The following is a 25202-nucleotide window of genomic DNA, read 5'->3' on the forward strand; positions in this document are numbered from 1 at the left end:
GTTTTGTTTAATAAGTCAGTGTGGTGAATCAGCTGACAGGCCTCCAGAATATCAGACACGTGCAGCACCAACTCATCCTGATCCCAGACTGCAAATCACTTTTTCTATACTTGCAAATTAACATACAAATTCCTTCATGTTTGTGCCCGGGGCTGTTTTTCTTAAAACTAACTTTGTGTACTCTTTGGCAGCTTGTCAGTGTAACGGTCACAGCCAGTGTGTCAACGACAGCGTGTGCGAGAAGTGCGAGGACCTGACGACCGGCCGACACTGCGAGAGCTGCATCTCCGGCTTCTACGGAGATCCCACCAACGGGGGCAACTGCCAGCGTGAGTATCCGCGGGTCGTTAAATCAAGCAGTCGGTCTGTCTGCGCGCGGCTTCGTTTAACCTGTCTAGTGTTTTACAGTTCAGTTTTATATCGGCCATTTCCCTGAATCCTCGGTGCACAGTAAAGCTCCCCGTGGGATATTAAAGATTTACTTCACTCTACGGCTAATACTGACAGTCAGTCAATCGGACAACAAATCAATCGTCCGTTCCTTCGACAGCTTCATTTAGTTTACCAATGTCTTCCAGCCACGCTGTATGTTCTGTGATATGTCTTCTTTTTTTTCCACGTCTCCATCTGGAATATATATTAACTCAGTTCTCCATCAGTGACAGCCAATCAATAAAGCAGCCTCTCTGCATATCTTCATCTTGTCAGTATTATGCATTTGTTGTTTATGCGTCTTATTTTCTGCCTCCTGGCTGCACGGCAAAGTCCCCCCGCGGGGACGTTAACGTGTTTTACGTCACAGCTGATCACGGTGTTCTTTAATTAATCAGTCAGACTCGGGAAGAATTATGAGCGCGAGTGAGAAGAACAAATAATCAAGATAACTCACGTATAGAATTTAAGTTAGAATATGACTCGTCGTTCCACCAGCTGTCCTCAAAAATCACCAACCCTAACAGACGTTTAGCATCTGTTGACGGCCACAGAAACGCTCTCTGGGGACGTTAGAGTCACCTCTGGAGGGGGAAGGAGTCGCATTTAAGTTGGGATCACGTCTGTGCACAGATCTGAGTCTGAAACTAAACTCCGGAACCTTTCTCTGGAGAATGAGCCCGTCGCCTTTGTGCAGTGACAGGATGCATTGAAGAGTCTTGATCTGACGTAGTCCACGTCCGAGCACAGGGCAGGTCACAGGACAAATCGACACATTGGCCAACAACAACAACAACTTTGTGTGTTTTGAACGGAGCAGTCAGCTCGTCACATCGTCACCACGCTGCAGTTTGATGAAGCAATGAGCCCAGATGTTTAGTGAGGTGAACAGGGAACATGTGAGACATTCAGAGCTTCTGTCAGAAATGTGTCGGCGTGCACCAAAGTGTGTTTTTAGTACAAAGATCAAATGTTGAATCAAATGTACTCTGACATTGTTTCATTATTTAAGATGGTGCTTCGTGATGTTCAAATACTTAAAGTTGTTCTACACAGAGCGTCGCTCATTTTAGCTACTGAGACATCATCATCACCGTTTTTAACTGTTTTCATGTTTCTTGTCTTTCGTGCAGCCTGCAAGTGTAACGGCCACGCCAGCATGTGCAACCCCAACAACGGCAAGTGCTTCTGCACCACGAAAGGCATCAAAGGAGATCGCTGCCACCTGTGAGTCTCACTGAACTCTGCCTGCCTTTCTTGTTGCAGTCATATCTCAGCCTCCTACACTGAAGTTCTGTCGATTTATTGTTTATTTAGCAGGGACAATGCACAATACATGTATTGTACTAGATGGTGACATGCAGGTTACAGGGATAGAAGATCAGTTGTAGTAAACCAAAATCTTGAGCTTGTAAAAAACAGACAGCTCTGGAGCTTTACTCGTGTTTCGACCAGAAGAATCTCGTGTAGACTTTTTGAGATGAACCATCTGTCACGGACACAGACAAACAAACGGCGTCTGAGTGACGAGTTCTTTTCAGTGTACGCTAACAGACACAGTGTGTGTGTGTGTGTGTGTGTGTGTGTGTGTGCGTGTTAATTAAATCGTCCTAATTCACTGTCCCTCTTCTTCTTCCTCCTCGTCCTCCTCGTCCTCCTCCCTCTCGCTGTCTCTCTCCCATGTTTCGCCTCATTTCTCTGCCGACCATGTCTCTTGTCTCTTTTCAGGTGTGAAGTGGAGAATCGTTACCAAGGCAACCCCCTCAAAGGAACATGCTACTGTAAGTGGAATTCCAATTACCAGCTTCAGTGAAAGTACGGGGAGGGGGCTCGCATTAAGAAACCACCGTGAGGCCTTCCTCTTCTCACTTGTTCGGGTCAATGCAGAGACAGTTACATGGCTTTTAAATCAAAGTAGGTCTCGAGTAGTTTGATGTTTTAAAGAGCCAGAGGAGGAACTGCTGCTTTTTTTCTTTTCCTAACAAGTTGCAGGTGGAAAGCAGATGAAAGTAAATGTTCAAATAATGCAGCCGAGCTTCTGAAGAACGTCTTTCTCTTTTCCTGCTGCAGTGACGGTCCACCCCGAACATTCATCTCGGCTCGTTATTACTCGTTTGAAATATAATAATAGAGATCGGACTTCCTCGTTATTTCCCAATTCTGATCATTGAAAGAATGTAAAATAAGTCGTACGCGATGGACGACTTTAGAATGACGTCATGACTGACTCGACTCGTGTCGTCTTTGGCCATTAGAAAACACCATCCCAGCCGGGGCCACACTAAATACTGCTATGTCAAACATGAAGAACGTGTCTGAATTTAAAGACCACGGCTGTATCAGAACATATGCTGAGGGTAGCCGGAGCCTGACAGCATCGGATCCACATCAGGATACATCCTGGCAAGCCTACTCCGAGATAGATGGAGCCCGTGGAGCTGAATGTTTTCATCTGACCATGCCGTCTTTTCTGACGCGCCATTCCTATTAACTGTCACTCACGTGTTATTAGTGTTTAGTGCTGACACAGGTTGCGGACTAATTGGTCGACTGATTATCAGAAAATTAAAGAGCAACAAGTTTTAAATCTTGGATTGTTCCAGTTTCTTAAATCTGAGCGTCTGCTGCTGTTGGTCCAAGTAAAACGTGTGAATTATGTTTCATGCTTCAAATCCTTGGTTTGGTATTCACAGTACAGATCTAATGTGAATCTGTGCGATAGATCTGATCGCTTTCCAGTGACGTGAAGGGACGTACAGTTAGAAATCCACCTGTGAGCGTCACACAGCGGTTGGCAGACGTTCTTGTGTGACTTTGAAACCAGACTAATCGAGCTGCTCTTCTTTTTCTTTTGTAATCCCCTCCACACGCTCTCTCACACCGCCGGCTCGATCTCTTCAAACAGACACTCTCCTCATCGACTACCAGTTCACCTTCAGCCTGTCGCAGGAGGACGACCGCTACTACACCGCCATCAACTTCGTGGCCACACCTGAGGAGGTACGTCTGACTGCGAGCGCCCCGCCGTCACAGCAGCTGTCACTTTTATTAGGATTAAAGATTGTACAGTCAGCAGCAGATGACGACGGCTGTTGTCTTCTGAGGACTTTCCCAAACCCATGAAGGAACGCTTCATCGCGCACACACACAAATTCACCGTACACGATTTCCACACACATTAAAGGAAACAATTCGAAGTGGCACTTAAAATGTTTCAGCGTATTGTTTTAAATCTTCAAAGGTAACGAGAGAGATTTTAATGTGAAAGGAAAAACGCTGCAGCGGCTCCATTAGAAGCCGGTTAACGGGAGAGAAACAGCAAACACAACAGCAAACTATTCAGCTCTGCTCTATCATAACCATCATCTTTATTACATAAGGAAAGTCCCATTGAGTCTGAGAGTCCTGAGTACATAAAAGATACATAAAAGTACATCATTAAGAAGTATTACAAGAGGTCAATCAGAGCATGTTATGCAATGACATAAAGATCATTTCTAAATAATAAGACACAAAATAAAACCGGCAAACAAAATGAAACGAGTAAAACAGAACACACTCGTTAACCAGAACTTCACACTCTGGTCCGTAGACGTCGGTCTGCAGTGTGATGTCATCGTGTGAACTCATCACACACTCGCTCACACACACGTTTCATGTCCAGTCCTGTTCACCTGGCTGCAGCATGTGGAGCCTCAACCGAAGCTCAGCGATCGGATCAGACATTCAGATGGTTCCTTTCTCCCCCGTCAAAGCTTTTTTAACTGGGAACAAACTACGACCACGATGCGTCTTTGTATTTTAAATGTTCCCAGTTCAGCCTCTTTAATTTATGAACTGACGCTCAGTCAGTCAGTAAACATTAATTAGGTCTTAATTGACACTATCAAAGCTGATAACACGTTCCAGCTGTACTTACAGTGTTTTGATACATCTCATCTTCATCATCGAGTCCTGTTCAAACATTTGTTTTGCCCGGTCAGCTTCCATTAGCTGTGCATATTTGCTCCAGTCTGCAATACAGTGACTGTTTGTACAGCTGCAAACTGGTTTAAGGCAGCGAAAGAGAAACACACACACACACACACACACACACACACACACACACACAGACATATCTGGTCCATCCTCTTCCCACTTCACGTCTCTATGATGTGTGGAAGCTGTCGATGCATAGACATGATGGTGACTGTCTCTGTCTGTCCACAGCCTAACCGGGATCTCGACATGTTTATAAACGCCTCCAAGAACTTCAACCTGAACATCACCTGGGCCACGAGCTTCACTGGTACGTCCAGACACACCACGGCACTGCTGACACACTCAGAGAAGCTGATGAAGATTTCACAGTTATGAAAAGAAACTTAACAGTGACATGAGGAGGCAGCAGGTGGCAGCTCTCACCCGTCCTGTCCTCAGACGTCCTGTCACGGCGTCTTCACAGCAGAGACACATGAAACAAAGTTCATGTTGACTCCGTAATAACAGTATTAATAAAGTTAGAAGTCCTCTTCCTCTTCCTCGTCCTCCTGCTGTACTTTAATTGTTGGAGAATATCTTCGGTATCCTGAGCTAATCACACACAGCAAGCGCTGTCAGGTTTGATTTGTTTATCTTGTCTGGATGAAAAATGATTCAGTTAAAAGCTTCTTAGAGTTCCTGTGTTACGGAGATAAACCAATGAGCAGTGTGAAGTTATAAAATGTGTAATATAAAATCTTCCTCCCATCTCTGCTCTTTTATCTCCTCCTGCATATTCTTTACTTCTCCTCCTCCTTCTCCTCCTCCTTCTCCTCCTCCTTCTACTCCTGCTTTCTGTCATCCAGCAGGCACGCAGACCGGGGAGGAGATCCCCATCGTCTCTCGGAGCAACATCAAGGAGTTCAAGGACAGCTTCTCCAACGAGAACTTTGACTTCCGCAACAACCCGAACATAACATTCTTTGTCTATGTCAGCAACTTTACGTGGCCCATTAAGATCCAAGTAAGCTTCAGTGCTCCGCACTCCGTTGGTTTTTGGAGCTGGTTCAGCTCGTTCTCTCGGAGACGTCCGCTGTAGTTTGTGCTGCAGTCGAGCGGCACACGTTACTGCATTTATCAATGATTATACGCCGCGCTGAAATAAAGTCGCCTGCTTACATTTACACAGGACACAGCGCCGTTTAAACTGCTTCCTGCTGATGTTATGTTTATCGTCCCATATTCATAATTTACAGTTCAGTTAACACCCCGAGCTGCACTATGGTCGATGCACTTGTATAAAAATCAAGCTATATTTTCCACAACAGAGGATCGACTCTTTCGTGGTCTTAACACAGTGGCTATAACAGAAAAAAGAGATGTGTGACACTCAAACAATAATAACAGGTGTGTATTTGCACTAGTTGGAGCTACTAACCTTGACATGAACTCGGTGAGTCATGCTCCTAATGAGCAAGACTTAATAAGAACATCAAATCTGTATGATTGACTCGAGTACTAACTCCTGTTTACTAACTGCTTAAGCTGAAAATGTGTGTGTTCATACACTTTCAATAAAAGCATCACAAAATAGCACATCAGCTCCCCCAATGTGTTTTCATGTGCAGACTTCCCGTCCAACATTCAGCCTGTGTGCGAATGAATAAACACTTCCACATACACTCACAGAGCCGCAGCAGAACCGCGGTCAATTTTCACTGTGACTGGTCAGCTTGTCTGATTTACAGGCCACTTTTCTGCTCCGTAAACCAACAAGTCGGCTGGTAAAATGGCAAAATGTAAATGGTTGGCTGTCACCAGTAAACTGCGGTCAGTGTGGGGGGAATAACAAAGTTTCCTCCAGTTGGTGCTGAGGAGCTTTTCTCCAGCGTTGATGTGGCTCTCTTGCAGTAGCAGTGAATAGAGCTCTGTGTCTGCTCGCCTGCTCGCCGGCTCTGTGTTTATGCAGCCCAGCTACAATCGGCGCTGCACTCGGTGAACCGCTGCCATGTGGACGCTCAATAGTGCTCTCAGTGTGCGGCGGCAGAGTTGTGTCAGCCTCGGGTTGGTGTTTAACGCCTGTAATAGGTTCATTTGCAGCGCGATGAAAGTCGATTCATTGGAGTCAGGCCGGGTTCTTTCATCGGAAAAAGGCCTTTAATATGTAAAATACGTTTACACCGTGAACATACATCATTCATGTCACTGTGCTCGTTTCTGATTGGCTAGCAGGTGTCCATAAAAATCACACAAAGATCTGTGAGACTCAGTTTGTTAGACATGAGGCAGGATTTAAAGTCTGCTGTCTGAGAATTATTGCATCATGGACATCAGATAGAAAGATGTCCAGTGTGTCAGATTTAGACAGTTTTCATTAATGTATATATAAATATGTTAGAATGAGCTTTTTATATGTAGTCAGCCATGTTTCTACAGGAGCCCAGGACAGTTTATCCTTCCCGTGATGGAGAGAGCGAGGCGTCCTACACACCTTTTTAAATGTGAAGTATTTCCATTTCAAACATTAGGCAGTGAGAGGTCAGAGTAATGTGAGGTATTAATGATGGAAATGAAGGTGGTTTGATTTAAATACAGCCATGTGTGCTAATACTCTGTACAGTCCTGTTATAGACAGTATTGGACTCCGCTGACATGTCACAGACATGTGTTAGTGCCTTTTAAGAAACTGCCGCTCTCTGTAGGGGCTCTGAAAAAGTAGATCTGAGTGAAGAAATGTCACATTATGAATGAGTTTGCAGCCTGAACTACTCACACGTGTTAGTGCCAGTGCTTAGAATAAAAACACAGCATGTATCTTTGAATCTACATCCTTAGATATGTGCAGCAGTCAGTAACTTCTGAGTTTTGATCATATGTGTGTGTGCATAGTCAGTAGGTGTCTTTGCAGGACGGTAAAGGATAGTGTAAGTTTGATGCAGTGAATGGATTTGCTGACAGGACTGGCTGGTACTGGTTTGGGAGCGTGAGCGGCTCTGGGCCTGGCTGTTTGTGCACTGCCTGCCTGCCTGTGTGCCTCCCAGATCAGCTCTGGAAGTGATTTGACTGGCTGCCCTGTGCGAGCTCCTTCCCCCTCTGCCCTCCTCCTGAAGGGGCAGATAAAAAATCCTGCCTCCGTCTTCCATGTCCTGCCTTGTGAGGGCTTTTAGTCCTCCCAGCCTCAGAACTCCAGCCGCTGCCAACCGGCCTCAGGGGGTCTCCAGTGCAGCTCAACAGCTGACTTGAGAGCTCCATCCCCCTCTGTCAGCTTCCTCTGGTCCACCTCACCTTCAGTCTTGGTGGGTGGGATCATACAGAAGATCATCCCTGTCCTTCAAACTAAAACACGTACGTCTGCTGGCGTGTCATTTTTCTTCCTTGCGCTCATGGAGCTTTACCTTCGGCAGCGAGGTAATTTTTGTTTTTTTTCCTCTTTCTGCCACTGCGCCTCGTCGCAAAATATCTATTTACTCTTTCTTCGTAATAACAGCCCGTCCTTTCTCCTTTTGCTGCCTTTTCTCACTCTCCTCGCCTTCAGTGGTGTGCTGCAGTGAGGCATTGGATGTGTGTGTGTGTAATCGTAGGCGGTTGGTCCTCCAGTGTTGGCAGGCAGAGATCGCAGTGTTAGAAAACGCTTCATAAACAGCAGCCGAGAAAGAGCAAGGGCAAAGTGGAATGTTAAGTTGAAACACATGCTGCATTCAGAGCTAAGCCCTCTCTCTCTCTCTCTCTCTCTCTCTCTCCCTGTCTCTCCCTCCTCTGTTTGCTTTCACATGATCAGAAGAGTTTGCAAGCAAGTTCGACTCCACTTGGTGCATTCAGCGCCCGATCCAATGCATCAGATGAGCAGTGCACATTGTAAAGTGAACAGCTACACACTGATGTGATGCATGAATGTACAGAACCTCTGTTCACTGTTCACAGCTGCTGCAGAAGAGAAACAAACCTTTTGATATTTGCCCCAAACTTCTTTCACAATGGTCGTTGTGAACTCGGTGATGACTTCATCACTGTGGAGTCATCAAAGCCGAATCAATCGCTGTGAGATCAGTCAGCGAGGAGTTCTCCCACCTTCTTTTTTTTCCCCGATGAAGAATAGATCTGAATTTAATGATGTTTGTAATGAAACGCAAATCCCAGACTAATTACATTAAAGAGCTGTGATCTCCTGTTCCCTGCCTTAGTGAACATGTCATGATATGGTAGAGATTAGAACAGCCTCCGATTTAATACCCCGCTGTGGAGCAGCAGCAGCTGTAGCTATCAGCTGGCTGGGCCCGCTCTGCGTATCAGTGTGGACTCGTGTACTGTTTATCTGGGCCTTGCATGGCTGCCTGATGGCTGCGCCTTGATACTGATCACAGGGACATTAGGAAGCACAAACAAAACGGATGTGCCAGCTCGCAACAGTGCCGAGTTCAACCTGATGTCAGCCAGTCCCTCACAAAGATGCTGGTATTTATTATTAGTATTGATACAGGCAGTAAATATAAAGTCTGAACTAGAGTCTGCAGCCATACGAGCAGCTGATAGCACATAACATTACCTGAAGTTACCATGCTAACTATGTGGGAACCATAAATGTAGATAAATAGTATCCAATCCTGATGGACTATGGAAAATATTTTAAAATATGCATAATGTTAAAGATTAAATTCCAAAGAAGGCGGATTATTACACCAACAGAGTAAAACAACAAGTTTAAGGAGTCGAAGAATCTTTCTTGCTCACACATTTAAAATTCAGTCTGAGTCTGTCCCGTCGCTTTTCGGTGGAACCTGTTGAGCAGCTCTTCCTCTCTCCCTTCCTCCCTCCCTCCCTCCTTCCCTCCCATTGATAACGGCACTTTCCTTCAAAACTCTGCAGTTGAAGCGGCTGTCAGAAGCCATTAAAGGCAGAATATTTCCAGTCTTAATGCCCGGCGGCAGGCTGACAGGCCCTGCTGCGAGATGCTACGCAGCCCCTAAAGAGTCACCCTCTGCTGGGCACATAACGAGAGCGTCACCCGCGGCCTCCCACAGCCACCATCCGCCTGCCGCTCGGTGACAAAACACCGCACACGGCTGACACTCGAGATTAGCCGCCACAATGACTGTTATCGCACATCTCTGCGAGGCCGCCTGCGATCTGCAGTGATGACACGACGTCAGAGCTCCTGTCATTTGTTTCTGGTGTTGAGGTAGTTAGTGCTGTGCTTGAAGGATGCTATTGTGTGATTAGAGGAGCTTCATGTGTCTGTGATCTCCTCGAGTTAAAGTGTGGCTTTGTTAGGCTGCTGTCACAAAGCGAGCCGGCTGACAAGGCTTCTCTGATAATGTTCAGCTTTGCTCTTAGACTCTCTGCCACTCACACTTTGATTCCATCTCCTCCTCCGTGTCTCTCTCTTTCTTACCTTCCATTTACATTCACGAGCACAGGAAGCAAATCATTTTCTCCTAATTGCGAGTACCTGATTGGTTCTTTTAGAAATGTTTGAAAATTGCTGCAGTGTATTTTAATCCTGCTTCAGATGGAAGTGAGCAGAATCTGTAAAGTGGACCGGCTGCTGTGCTTTTAGACTTAAATATCTGGCCGCTCTCTGTTAATGTCACATTATTATCTCAGCTCTGTGCCCTCCAGTTAAGAATAGTGCTGAGCTCATTAATTGATTAGTTTCACCATTTTTGATAATCACTGAGTCATTTAAGCCATTTGCTGATTCCAGCCTTGAGAATGTGAAGATTTTCTGCATTTGCCTGTTTCATATCACTATAAACTGGACATTAAATGTTGGATATGTTTGAGTATTGAACTGTTAATTGGACAGAATGAGCAAATCTAAAAGTATCGAGTTGAGAACTTGAGTGCACCGGCCAAGAAAGCAGCGATTAAAATGGGATGAATTAGAGTCAAGCCTTTAAATCAGAGTTAAACATGCAGCAGCCTGACTGACATAAGAACTCAGCATGAGTGCCCGACACCTGATCGCTCGTGTTTCCGTTACCTCCTGAGATCCTGATGGCTTTTTAAGAAGTTTTCTCTGGGTGTGCCAGCACCCTGAACTTCTTCACACAATGATCACACTGAGGATTCTGCGCTCAACGGTAATCAACGGCAACACATTAGCAAGCCAGATGGTGCTGACTGCACAAGTAAAATTAGACCCGGGGCCGTTCACAAAGCATGCACACACACACACACACACACACACACACACAGACACACACACACACACACACACACACACACACACCGATGCCTTTGGCCTCTGCATTGTTCTTTTGTAAAGTCACCATTAATACTCATTCACCAGCACCAGTGTCTTATGCAGGTATTGTACTTCTTGATCGCATATTAAGTATTCATAGACTGATCTCACATGCACACATGTTTTTTTTCCCAGCTTTTTTCTTTTTGTTACATTAGAATTGTATGCAAATCAACTCTTTGCAGAGGAATAATTAGCAGGAGTGGTGAGAAGTTCTGGTCCAAGGTGTCAGCTCAGAGAAACGATGTGTGCTGCAGGCAGGAGGAGGTGCAGTGCTCGGATGTTTCCAGAGTGAGGCAGTGTGGCGTCACTGCAGGAGTGTGTTCTGTTTTTTTTTTTTTGATGGGGGCATAAATGTAGGAGGCGGAGGAGGGGGTGGTGAGTTGGTACGACACTGCCAATGTTACCCCTGGCAACCTTGATTAAGACAGGATGTCGTTAGTACAATTGCTCTTGTCATGATTACATAGCGAATATTTCTGCCCACATGTGCAGGAATGATGTTTTCTGTGCAGGCTGTGGGCAGCTGAGCCGAGCCGAGCCGAGCCCGGCTGCTGCCGCGCTGTCACTTTGACAGGCGTGCAGTCTCCAGCACAGATCAGCAGACAGACTGGGAACCTCCCAGTAGCTGAGAGCGATTTAACTTATGGAGCACAAGAGATATCTGCACTACAGTCTTTGTTTCTGCCATTAATATACATATATAATCCACAGAGTGGGATACTGTACATGTGCACTGCACAGGCTCCATCATCTCTGCTGCCTTTAGTCAGATCTACAAGGTCGACTCTGAAGCTTGCATGTTTGAGTGTTTAATGCTGACCTCTTGTTTTCAGATCTCCTCATTAAAGCAGATTTCTGACTGTCTGTCTCCTTTCTTTCCCCCTCACAGATCGCCTTCTCCCAGCACAGTAACTTCATGGATCTGGTGCAGTTCTTTGTCACGTTCTTCAGGTGAGCAGCTCTTCCCTTCCTCCGGTTAGATGATGCTTACAGATGTGTAGCTGTTTAAATGACGCAGTGTGAAACCACAGCGATGGATCCACAGAGCTGCTCTGCTGCGTCCGTGCACCAGCCGTTATTTTGAAGAATCGCTGCAGCTCATTGGCTTATAGGAGCCGGTCGGCGGTCAGCACGCCCAGACAAATGTACACACACTTATTTTACTCACCCACATCATGTACACACAAAGCTCTGCAGAGAAAAACCAAAGTCTCCGACCCCATTGGCTGTCGTCTGATGATGATTTAGCCTCTCTGAGCAGCTGAGGAAACGGATAACTGACTTCATCTACAGTCCGATTAGACGCTTTTCTGTTCATGTCTACAAATAAATATCAGCATATGAATGCAGATAATAGCCACCAATGCGTTCCACCTCTTTTACTCTCCACAGGGACTTTTCTAACTGATCTACAGATTCTGCCTTTATGTACAGATCTGTGTAAAGTTATAGCTATGTTTACTAAAATATCAACATGTGCTGACTTATCTCAGGCTACCTGAGGCACCTATAACCCACTGACAGCGTGTGCGTGACGTCATCCACCGGTTTCCAAAGAGCCGTACTGCCTCTACCGGCTAATCTAAAAATCAGCTGTGGATCATCGGCGGTCCTGAGGCGGTGATGACGCCTGGTTGCTCAATCAAAGCGTCCACGCTCTTAATCCTGCATTACTGAAAGGTTCTGCAGGAGGTTTCTGCTCGCTGTAACCACGCCCATCAGTGATGTCATGCTGTACTGACGCACCCTTACCTGTGCAGTGTGTAATATTCACAGCCCTGATCCCACATGATACCAAGGAGATGGAGAAATGTTTATCTTGCATTACTCTGCGCACATTTCCCCTGTGATTCACCCAACACACAGTTCCTGGAATCTTTAGAGACCTTTTAGGTCGTGATGAGAGTTTAAAATAAATTCCTCACGGCCGCTTTGTGCTGATGGAAACGCTGGTTCTGCCGCCGTGATGAATCCCCGCACCCTGAGTTCTACTTCTTCAGGAACCGCTGTAATGTGTTATCGATTGCAAAAAATGAGGGAGTCCGAAAAAATTGGGTAGACAAGTGTGTTCCATGCATGCTCGACTGCACGTGTGTGTGTGTGTGTGTGTGTGTGTGTGTGTGTGTGTGTGTGTGTGTGTGTGCCTCCTGTGTATCTTGTGTGTTTGTGTGCACTTGCAGCCCAGGGGGAGAACTGCAGGACTTTTTTCAGGTTGCTGTGCTCTCCACAACACTGTGGAAAAAAATTGCTGGCCGTTCCAAGTCATGCTGCTTTTATTGATCCAGCGGCTGTGTACAGGCGGAGAGATTTGATGGGGATTTTGAAAGATTCTTTTTTATTTTCTGCCGATACAGAGACTTTCAATAACCGTGTGTTTCAACATGGACTGAATAAATGGAGCTCCGTGTTGAGGTGTATGTCGGATGGGATTAAAAGCTGCAGGACCAGCGATGCTGCGTGCAGTTAGTCTCTCATGATGCTCTGATGTTTCGTTTGAATATTTGCACGTCAGCGTTCGTGCAGGAAGCATCACAGCAGCATCTCTCCTTTTTTTATCACTTTCTCCTCCTTTCTTTCCTTTTCTGTCCCTCCTCATTTTCACATTCCCCCTCCTTCCTCCTCCCTCGCTCTGCCTCCTGTCCCATCCTCCCTCGTTCCCTCCTCCTCTCATTCTCCTTTCATCTCCAGCTCTCCATCTTTTTTCCCTCCTCTCTTTCTCCCTCTGCCTCCTCTCCTCTCTCTTTATCTATCTCCCTTGTTCCATCCTCTCTCTTCCTCCCTCCCTCCCCTCTGTTTTCTCCCGGCCTCCCACAGCTCCTTCAAACTTGTTCTTAATCCCACAGCTCAGTCTTTTTTTTTTCTTGCTGTGTATTCTGCCACTGATTCAGCACAGATGAGCAGAGACCTAAAGTTAGCGAGCTCGCAGCCTCGTCCCTGTTTCCTCCCGGTTCTTTGGGCGCCACATTGTTTGTGTTGCGTGGGAGGAGAGGGATGCTAATTAACGTAGAAGTTGTTTGCTCTTCTTCACTCAGACTTTCTCTGTCTTAATCTCTCTCTCTCTGTGCCATGTTCCCTTTGGGGACAGATGAAGGTGGCGCCATTCTGTTATCTGCAGCGCCAGCAGAGATAACCCCCAGCAGCGTTCTCCAGCCACAGAGGAGAAGCATTAAACACTGGCGTTAACAACGAGCCTCGTTCACACATTCCCATCCAGCAGCTACCGCTCGTTACGTCGAGTCATGGCTTTGACGCCGTTCTCCTCTCAGTCAGAAACTTTCACGTGTGGAAAACTTTCCCGTGAATGTTTCACAAAGTGAACGTTGTCTCACGTCCTCTTCCAGGCCTGGAAAAGCTCCGCCGAATGTGAACGTTTCCAAAACGTTTTTTTGGAAACGCAATGAAAATGTATTCTTGATCTGTTTTTTTTTTTCTTTCACTCGAGCCGTCGTGTTTTTAATTTAAAACTTGGCTGCTGCTGAAGCGAGCGCCCTTTGAAGTAATAGTGACCTGAATGACAAATTTCTTGGCTACATAAGTCCAAACGGCTGCACGGAGGAAGCTGAGAGAGCGATCATGCAATGCAACTTTTTGACTTCTTCAACATTGCGCACTGAGACGTATTTGTCATGGAAATATTGCTGTGGCTATTTTTAAAGTCTGACTTTATCATCTAGCCTACATTTCTCTCTCACAAAGTTACGAGCTCCTTTAAAAGGGAAAAAAAAGTTAGTTTGTTTATGTGAGTCTGTGTTTATGAAGCCAGCGCGCCAGCATATGAAGGTTAACCCACAGAGGTTACATCTGTGTGCATCTTGGCGGAATTAATGATACTCAAATATATAATTAATAAAATTACATAATCTCTTTAATGTCCGGTTCAGTCAAGCGTTCGTATTTCAGTGCAGAATATAGAAGTTTGCAGCAGAGCGAGGAAAAGCGGAGACATAATGTTTTGAAGGAACTTGAATCCTGGAAAAAGATGGAGGTCATGGCACGGCGATAAAACTGTCAGCAACGTTTCAGCTTCTCCCTCCTGCTGGGGCGTTCCATTCTCTTTGTTGTTGTGGGACTTATTTTTTATCTTTTGGACGGATGCATCAAAGTAACAGAAGGACAACAGTTTCGGAACCGCTGTTCTAGAACACTGAGCAGCACACGCTGGCCCGCTGTGGTGTTTACGTCTTAAAAAACTCGACTTAACCCTCTAATAGTCAGCGTGGCACTGATGCCTGATGTCCCAGAAAATTCTCTTTCCCCTGAGCGTTTGCCTCCCGGGCATATCTGCGCTGCTCGACAGCTAATATTAAAATAACTCGTGCTTCCTGGTGGGCACTTCGATCCAACGAGCGAGCGCTTACATGTATGTTTGTTTTTTTAGTTCATGACTGGTCCCTGTGGGATCTGAAGCCTGATGCTGGCAGTGCTCTGCACCCAGAAGTGTCACTAGTCAAAGATAATTGAGCCTGTTTCTTCTTCAGATTCTGTTTCAGGTTTATTTTAATCCAGGACTCTTTCCATGTGCATGTGTGAGTTCTGCGGTGACGTCGTCCTCATCCCCAAAGTTCACCTGAAGCAAATATGATGCTTCACTGACTTAATATGATGAGGCACATTTCACTTTGTGCTGCAAACTAGTGAGTGAGCACATTAACAGACAACAGCTGAGAGTTTCAACAACTCTGAAAATGAGTTACAGCAGAATACATTTAGCAGTTTTCATAACCAGTGAAACCAGCAGAACACACAACACGCCTTAGAAAATGTAGCGCGAGTGAGAATTTCCTTCCCTGTGTAAAACACCGACACATCGAGGAAGCGTTAATCTTCCCACATCAGTTTGCTGCTTCACAAAATGTGAGAATTTACAGCTTATATCAGTTTCATACATCTTAAATTCAATATTTCAGAGGTTTTACACTGTTGATCAGACAACACAAGTCATTTGAAGATGTCTGTGGAGCCCAAAACCCAAACGGAATCAGTCAAAACTGAGTGCATTAATAAATAATACAGTTAAATGTTCAAAATAAACTCTCCTTAAATCCCATGCAAAGACACACAGACAGTCGTGGTTGGTCTTTTTGGGCTTTCTCTAACGTCACAGTACGTCTACACAGAGCTCATGTGAATCAGCAGCAGGCTGCCTTGGAAAAATGGAGATTAATTATTAAGATTTAAAACACATTTAAAAATCATAATTCACCTCACTTTGTAGCGTGTTATCACGGCTGTGTGTTTAAAATGATTAGTGATTTATATTCCTTTGCCGGCTGTTTGAACAGAGGGGAGACGTAATTTGTTTGGGGCGGACGCATTAAAAGAGCGGGTACCAGCAGGCTGCCCGCCCCGGGCCAAGTCTGGGTGGGTGAGTGGGTGGCTGGGATTTAATGATATGAATGAATCACCCTGCTGCCGTCAAGAAGGCTTAATTCTCTCTTCTGAGAAACAGACAGCTTCCACTGCAGCTTCCGTCTTCTTCTGTTCTGATTCTTTGTTCTCCTGCATATGTTCAGATATTATTTCAAGATATCTAAGTACTGTTATTAAAATCTACCCAATACTTCCTAATCACCACCGGCGGTACCGCGACCACCATCAGCGTGCAGCAGCAGCAGAGAGTGGGCGGCAGAGTTATTCCACTCACCGACCTTTTTCTCAGCCATTTATCTCGTTAAAGCAGAGAGGTGATTAGTGCGCTCACTCCCAGGTCTCTTGAGTCAGCATGTTAGCCATGTATGTCACACTCCTCCTCTGCCCACCTCCCACCGTCAGCTCCCCTTCCACTCCCACAAACACATACCCTGGTGGGGCCTTTAACCCCTTCATGCTGAGGCTGCAGCAGTCCAGCCTGTGCTCAGTGTGTCTCAGTGATTCTGCAGGATTTACACTGATTGCTAATCAGATGATCTGTGGTTCGATTCCCAGCTCCTTGAGCAAAATCCTGCTGGGCCGTTCGGTGTGTGAGTGTGTGTGAATGGTTATCTCCCAAAAACTGATGAGCAGTCGAAGCTTGCATGGCAGCCAGTGCCATCAGTGTATGAGTGTGTGTGTGTGTGTGTGTGTGAATGGGTGAATAAGATACGTAGTGTTAAAGCGCCTCGAGTGGTCAGAAGACTAGAAAGGAGATTACAAGTACAGTCCATCCAACATTTACCAAAAGTGAACATAGTTTCTCCTTCACTCTGGATGGTGAGCTGCATTAGCTGCAAAAACACACACACACACACACACACACACACACACACACACACACACACAGTGAAGTGTTTTCACAATCGGACTTTGCAGACGTCCTTCCTCCGCGTGCAGACGGGCATCGTTTGCGTCAGAGCTTGAGTTTGATTGAAGAGTTGCACATAATGTTGATTAATCATTATGTTCCTTGGACATGTAATAATAGGTTGACCATCTGCTCTCAGACATGAAGGTGCAGACATCACACATGCCCACACACAGTTTGGGTCTGTTTGGGCCACTCATGCATCTTTTGGCAGCTGGAAGTGGCTCGTAACAGAACATAAATAATTCTGTTGTTGTGTTCATCATCTCTCTATTCAGCCTCTCAAACACATCTGCAGGTTTAGACATCGGCACAGGACTTCTATTAAATGCACTTGAACGCACACAAAAACTCTCTTTATTCAAACGTAGGAGGCAGCTGGCCACTCAGTGGTGCTGTGTGATTGTCCTTCACACACACACACTCTCACCAACACACTCTCCTTCTTCTCGTATGTATCTCTAAAGCTTGGCATGCAGCCTGCGGGAGTGCACGTGTCGGGGTCGGCTCAATGCGATCAATTCCAAATGTCAATTTAAATCTCAGCCCGTTTAGTAACGACAGATCATCCCCGTGGAGTTTGTTCTCAGCAGCTTCATCATCGAGCTTTTCTGATCCCTAAATGTGGACAGAGATCCATCACTATGATTGGTCGAAAAGAAAGTTGACATTGACCCCAACTGTGATATGCACATAGAGCGCCGTTACCTCTGTCACACACACACACACACACATTTATTTGTGTTTGCACACAAACATCAGCATCATCGACCACAGCGACGAGACGTGCAGTGACAGTGATTGACAGCAGGACAGAGTGTGGAGGACAACACAAACCGTCGCTGTGATTCCATCCAACTGTCAGCCAAATGATTTTCAAACTTTTGAAACGTTCAGTTGTGTAATCAGATATGAAACACATGGAAGGCTCAAACACGCGTCCTACATTTATTGTCTGTGCTGAGATTCGTGCTCTGTAGGCGGCAATTAGGCAACAATTGACTGGAATGGATTTTATGTGTTTGATTTGATTGACGTCTTTTCACTGGGATTTTTCTCTACGAGCAAAACATGTCAACATAATAACTACAAACATTCTGATTACATATAATTAAAGTCTGAGCATAGCTCTTAGCTGTTTGCCAGTTTCTGGTTTTACATGCTGCAGCGAGTCGTTTGTGGCTTTTCTCACATTTGTATCTTTGTGAATTCTTTTTAGGGATTTGGACTTTTGGAGCTCGAGGGAATTGTGATTTCTTTACACCGTGAAGGAAAAAAACAAACATTGTTCTCTTTGGCTAAATTGTCCTCGTTAAGTAGACTTTGATTGAACACACTTTGGGTCATTGCAAGCAGAGCGATATCACGGGTCAGAGGTGTGTGTTTGGATCTCACTCTGCAAAAACGTCCATCTCCAGAGGACGCACCTGAGGTCCAATTTATTCATTTGTTCCTGCTCCTCCCAACGTCACAGCACAGGTGGAGGCCGACAGTCCTTCACACAATCTGAACAGTTTGGGGGGAGATGAATCTTTGTTGGAGCTCTTGGACTCACAGTGTGCAGTGACAGGTTGCGTCGGTGTTGTTGTGAGGGATCACCAGTTGCAGCTGGTTGAACAGTTGATTAGACATTTTAGTTGCAGCTCTTCTCTTTTCCCACCTTCACCCTCCGTCTCTAAATATTTGTACGGAAACCAGCTGCTTTTTTCACACATTTCGCACATGATTTCACGCAAACACACACTAACGCTTGCACACACTCAGTGTGGTGTTTGCCCTCAGCTTGCTCCTTGTGGTGTTGACTGACAGCACACACACTCTCTCTCTCCCCCCGGGACATCTGGGAGAAGAGAGGAGGGGGAGTCAGGGGCAGAGAGACACTCGGTATACATTGCCTTTCCTGAGGGACGTCCCCGGGCCCTCAGCAGGGACTCCTCCTCCTCTCTAAGCTCTCTGTGGGTCTCTGCCCCCTCTTACTCTCTCCATCGTCATCTGAACCTGCTGCAGCATCGCCGCCTGTCCGTTTAGCTCCCTGCCTTAGTGCGTCCTCTTATGTTTCTCTTTTTCCTCTTTGCTCCCCTCTTGCTCACTTTTCCTTCTTTTTTGTATTCCTCGCACATTTCCCAGCTTCTCTTCATCTCCCTCCCCTGCCTGCCTTCTCTTCTCGTGCTTTTTCTTCTCCCCACCTCTTGCCCCATCCCATTTTTTCTCCTTTGCTCTCCTCTCTTGCATTCTTTAACACTCTCTCTTTGTATCTGACCTCATTGTCAGGTCATCAGAGAGGAGATACAAGTGGAAGATGGAGCAGATAGAGAGAGAGAGAGAGTGCATGAAGCGCCTCACGACTAAACCACCTTCCCCCTAAGATAGGTCTGCGAGGGGCTGAGAGCCGCTCTGCGTCTGATTAATAATAAATGAATCAGATCAGAGCCTCCTCTCCTCCTCCTTCCTCCTGTTCACCTGTAATGAGCAGGGAGGAGGAGAGCAATGGGAACTGGGCCGTAACGCACTCAGAGGGGGAGTCCCGGGAGGGAGTCTTCCATCTTCCCATCCCGTCAGCTCCCTCCCACCACGCCTCACGTGTGCCTCAGGTTCATGCATGTTTGGACTCCTTCCTGCCTGAAACCTGAAGTCTGTTTGTTTTTGGTGTGGAGGCTCAGCTCGCCGTGGTTTTTTCGAAGGAATCTGCTCCTTTTATCCAACAATCATTTTCTATATCCTCGTATTCCCTCGGCTGCTTTGGTGTCTGTTTCACTGCAGCTTTTTTGTTTTTATCCCCGCTGCTGCTGCTGCTTTCTCTACATTACGCCTCAGACAGGCGGTACACACTAACAGCCTCTTTCTGCAGGTTTATATCAGCTCACACATCGCAGCTCCAGCTGCTAAATATACAGTGTAATTCAGTGCATTAGTGCTGCTTGATGATTAATTGTTCTTTTACTCTGGATTTTAAAAAAAGGCAGTTTTCACACCAAAAGAGCTGCAGTTTTAATTAGCTGTAGCCTGTCGTCTTAACAAGTTTTAAGAGGAGAAATGATAACTGTCGGCGTCAAATTTAATTATCTGTAACTAAATAACATCCATGAGTTGGCAGTGGGGGCAAAGCTGTGTACGGCAGCCTGTCCACACTGCAGCAGCATGCTGCTTCAGGGCTGCAGAGCTGCCATATTGCCTCTAAGAAGTTGCCAAATTTGATTTAGCTTTTTTTCCACCAAACATAAAGGAGGGAGTGGAGTCACTTTCCTCAGCTCCCATTGTGCACAGAGTGAGCAAACAAACAGCACAAAGCTGAGGAGATTATACAGAAATCTGTATTCTGCCACATGCTAGGTCCTGCGTCTCTTTCAGGTGGGTTAGACTTATTGGAAGCGTCCCGCCACCCATAGTGCTGCAGGGTTTAGTGTGGCAACAAGTGCCTGGTTAGTGTCTGTGGTTCAGCAGACAAACTTATCAGCCGTAGTGAAAATGAAAAGGCGCTTGGCTGCTGAGCAGGTTTAATTTCCCACCCCACAGTAAAAGCCAGCAGCGGCAGGCAGGCAGGCTGCTGGATTAGTATTCAGCTGGCTGTAGACAACAGAGCCGGTCTGTTGGTGTTTGCCCCGTGGCTGTTGTCTTGCTGTCAGGTTAGCCAATGACACGTCAGAGCTCACCTCTCCGGCCTCGGCAGCTCGTGGCTATAATACACTCGCTGTCCAACTCCCTGCACACTGATACACACTGCTTTCATCATCGGTTTTCCTGTTTTAGGTCGACAAAGGTTTGCTCCACTCGATTTTTTTGTCCACACAGTCACAGTACTTTTACATTGTAATACATTACCTGACTTTGAGCTGCCACAGTGAAAACATTTTTCTGCATATTAGTTGATGTCCAGTTTGATTTTAAAGAGAAAATGAAGCCACTGATTTTAAAGGCTGAGTTTCTTGGCCACTCTGGGTCACCGTAAGCAAATGCACATATATTATGTCACCTCCAGCCGGCGCGCAGCCCAAAGATGGGGTTGACATGATATTTTGTGCAGAGGGAGTAACAGTTGGTGGCAGCAGTGTGGCAATAAAAACATGAAATGAAAAGCTTTGTGAGGTAAGAAGTGCATTCAGCACATTTTTTAGGCCTTGGGGATGCAGACAGGAGGATGTGGAGAGAAGCTTCACATGCAAACAAAGCTGATCGTTTACAGTGAAGAGCTCCACAGGATACCTTCGATTTAAAACACTTCTTTATGGAGCAGGTAGAATGTTTTCACAGCTTATGAGGAAAAATACTCTCCATTAAAGAAAGAATCAATCCAAATGAAGCACTCCGCTCATATTAGGAGTTGTGTTGCTTCACGTCATCAGTCCTTGGATATCGGTTTTTATTTATAACCCGTGCATCTGATAGCACCGTCTGTCTGACACATTTCCTTCAGCCTGACTCCATCACGTCACCGTCTGCTTTCAGTGCATGTGATGCTGTAAGCAGGGCCAGAGCTTCAGACTGCTGCATCATAACAAAGCTGCAGTTACACGTCGCTTCAACCCGCGTGATTTGTTAAGTCATATCTGCCCGCTGCTTAGTTTCATTTGCTTGTTACAAAAGAATAAGACGTGCAGAAAGATGAGCAGAATGTACAGTGCATGTTACGCAACACACACGTGTTTCAGTCTGCAGGTGAGATTCAAAAAATGCAAAAATTCTGTCAAATATGATTTGATAGATTTTTTTTTTTTCTTCTTGATGGTCTGAAGACCAAAACATTGTAAATGAGATGGCTGCAGTTCAGAGACCGTTTCACATGACAGCTGCCTGAGCGCTCCCCCAAAAAATGAAAGTATGTTAAACTTTGGGTGGCAGAGCGAGATCTGTGCACAACAACCCGACAAAACCACTTCTGATGACTCTGAAATCAGAAGTGTGTTACCGCCGGGGTGAGAGCTCCATTATTGAACTTTTGGGAACGCAGTCAGTTTTTTTATTGGAAGGTAAAACTGATCATTTATTTTTGGACTGCCAGTTTTTTGGGGGGGTTTGATCCAGTTATGTTTCATGACAAGTTATCTGATATCTGAGCTGAGGGGAAAACTAAATCACACTTCTCGGCATCTTTTTAAAAAGTAGATTTTGGTGTTTTTGTTTCGTCTGTCTGTCTGTCTGTCTGTCTGTCTGTCTGTCTGTCTGTCTGTCCTGTCTCTCTGTCTGTCTGTCTGTCCTGTCTCTCTGTCTGTCTCTCTGAATGTGCTCAATTACAAGGTGGATTTTAACGGAGACTGATCTCTTTGCAGAGAGCGTTGAGTTTTGCCCTCCGGGCTACATGAAGCAGCTTCTGGCCAGGTATCTGGAACAGTATCTTTGTTGGAGCTGTAAGATCCAATAAACAGATCCATATTTATCTTCTGATGCCGGTCTTTCAACCAGCATGGAAGGATTCAGTTTGTGACTCGGACTCTTTGAAGCTTTCGCCAGCATTCCTTTCATTTATGCTGACGGCTGGAATCCACTGTCAGAGTCAAACAGTTGCTCTGTCTGGAATGGTTCAAAAGAGCTCTGATTTAAACAGTTTTCTCTGGAACGCCCCAGTTGTTTCAGACTTCTGGTGTTTCAGTTAATGTGACGACGGCGCTTCAAACGAGGGCTGAAGTGTGATTGGTGCAGGTGAAGCTCGTTTCTATTCCATGTGAGCGCTGGACCTCGTTGCGGTGTGATGGAGAGGTTGTTGAGGGAGGTGAGAGCTGAAGCTTGACTAACTTGGCCAGCTTCCCTGGTGGAAGTTGAGCTGAAATGAAGCGCAGCGCTCTGTCTGTTTCCATCTGTGTCTTCCTCTCTTTGTGTTTGCGCCCGTCTCTCTGTTGTTGTTCCTTTCTCTACGTTTCTCTTTCAGTCTTCGTCTTTTGGTCTCCGTCTGTGGAAGTGTATTGAACCGCTCAGCTCATGCATGGATTTGTAAGAGCCGGATTAGATCGGTGAGGGAGGATAACAGATGATTTGTGCATGCATGAATTACAAATTATACCGAGAACCTGATGTCCCATCATCATCTCACTGAGGCAAACATGATGTGGGTAACAGGTGGAAGCATGGTGAGGCCACAGAGGACGACACAGGTCGTCTGTTTAGATAAAGGCTCTTTGTCTTGCAGTAGTCCAGCATCCTCTGATCCATAAAAATATGGTGAGATTTCTTTTGTTGGAGGGTCACTAACTCACTAACTCACTAAACGCTGACTGCCTTACCTGATGGAGCGCTCAGCACTTCCCCACTGCCCTCAGTTAATATTTATGAGTGGAATAAAATGATTAAAAATCCATATTTGAAATTTGTTTTGTTTTAATCTTTCGATTAAATCTTCTACTTGGTTATTTGTCTCTTTGTCCATTGTTCTGACCTTACGTCTCCGGCTTTAATGTCAGTTTTCTTTCGTCTCTCCTTCTCCTCCTCCCCTCCTTCCTTTGTCTCCCTCTCCTTTTCCCTCCCCCCTCCTGCTGAGCAGGGAGCCCTTTGGTGCGGTGCTGATATCTGTTCACGCGGGTCATTCATCAGCACCGTGTCGCTCTTTAAGCAGCGAGCAGGAAGCCAGATCAATAAGATGGCTGAACGGATGGATCGCTTAAGAGTCCTCTTCAGCCTGGAGTGATAAGGGAATTTTTTGAATGGCTGGCAGTTTAAAGAGTCACCGAGGGTGGGCAGGCGGGGGGCGGCGGCGGCGTGGGAGTGATGAATAAAGATCTGAATGCATCACAGCCAGTATTAAAATGGGAAAAGGCGTTTAGATTGAAAAGGCAGTAAAAGTCTGGAGAAAAATCTGTGAGGGGTCTCGCTGGAAGGCCCATATGTCTGCAGAAGTTATGCTCCAACTTGAGTTTCTAATTAAATCCACTTCTAACCCCTGAAAGGGAATTCATGTACATTATTCATGTGGTGTTGAACAAAAGACCAAAATCAGCTACGCTTGGAACAATAAAAGGAAAAGGTAGACTTATTCATTTCTATCAAACACTTTTCACTCTCAGCGTGTAAAGAACACAGAGAGCTGCAAACTTAAAACATAACTTTATAAGCATCTGTAACACCTGTCAATCAAAGCGTTTAATCCTGCATAACTTTAAGCCTTAATATAATGTGAACAGGTGAGTTGTATATAAATTCACCCTCAGTACAGTTGTCATGAACGGGGAAATTAGCTACAGAGACCAAAACTGTTTTTTGTACCAGGCTGTAAACATGTTTATTTCTGCTGTGAAGTTGGACATTTGGACATGGGGACTTATGGAGACTGACTCACTTCTGGAGCCAGCCTCAGGTGGACGTTAGAGGAACTGCAGGTTGTGCCACATTGGCTTCACCGTCACCTTCAGATCTCAGTAATTAGTTCAGTGTTTTGTTCATGAGTCAGCAGTCAGTAGGAGGACGTTAATCACCTCCTGGTCTCACTCGTCTCATCTCGCTTTCCCAAAACGTGACAAGATGTTCAGATGCAGCTCGTCACAGGAGGAGTGTGTGTGTGTGTGTGTGTGTGTGTGTGTGTGTGTGTGTGTGTGGCGGCGGCGGCGTGGGAGTGATGAATAAAGATCTGAATGCCTCACAGCCAGTATTAAAATGGGAAAAGGCGTTTAGATTGAAAAGGCAGTAAAAGTCTGGAGAAAAATCTGTGAGGGGTCTCGCTGGAAGGGGCCATATGTCTGCAGAGAAGTTATGCTCCAACTTGAGTTTCTAATTAAAATCCACTTCTAACCCCTGAAAGGGAATTCATGTACATTATTCATGTGGTGTTGAACAAAAGACCAAAATCAGCTACGCTTGGAACAATAAAAGGAAAAGGTGACTTATTCATTTCTATCAAACACTTTTCACTCTCAGCGTGTAAAGAACACAGAGAGCTGCAAACTTTTAAAACATAACTTTATAAGCCATCTGTAACACTGTCATCAAAGCGTCCGCTGCTAATTAAGCCTTAATATAATGTGAACAGGTGAGTTGTATATAAATTCACCTCAGTACAGTTGTCATGAACGGGGAAATTAGCTACAGAGACCAAAACTGTTTTTTGTACCAGCTGTAAACATGTTTATTTCTGCTGTGAAGTTGGACATTTGGACATGGGGACTTATGGAGACTGACTCACTTCTGGAGCCAGCCTCAAGTGGACGTTAGAGGAACTGCAGTTGGTTCTTCACAGACACAGAGGTTTCCTCCTTTGAGACTGTCACATTCACTCTTTGAATCATTATTCTCAGAGTCTCAGAGCGTGTTAATTGTGTGGATGGTGAATAAGATTGTAAACATTACCGTGTGTGTGTGTGTGTG

The 25202-nt window shown here is 45.6% G+C and overlaps 1 protein-coding gene across 2 annotated transcripts in view; it reads left to right on the forward strand.

Annotated features, from left to right (window-relative positions):
• The window catches only part of atrn (attractin), a 104093-nt gene that overhangs the window by 39036 nt on the left and 39855 nt on the right, over positions 1-25202 (forward strand). For both annotated transcript variants that reach the window (XM_027274792.1, XM_027274791.1), the window contains exons 19-25: positions 192-329; positions 1566-1659; positions 2161-2213; positions 3338-3432; positions 4642-4720; positions 5259-5416; positions 11529-11590. In XM_027274792.1, coding sequence (XP_027130593.1) covers positions 192-329; positions 1566-1659; positions 2161-2213; positions 3338-3432; positions 4642-4720; positions 5259-5416; positions 11529-11590 — 679 coding nt within the window. The remainder of the gene's footprint in view (positions 1-191; positions 330-1565; positions 1660-2160; positions 2214-3337; positions 3433-4641; positions 4721-5258; positions 5417-11528; positions 11591-25202) is intronic.

This window comes from Larimichthys crocea, chromosome XXIV (assembly GCF_000972845.2).
Source record: "Larimichthys crocea isolate SSNF chromosome XXIV, L_crocea_2.0, whole genome shotgun sequence".
Lineage (NCBI taxonomy): Eukaryota > Metazoa > Chordata > Actinopteri > Sciaenidae > Larimichthys > Larimichthys crocea.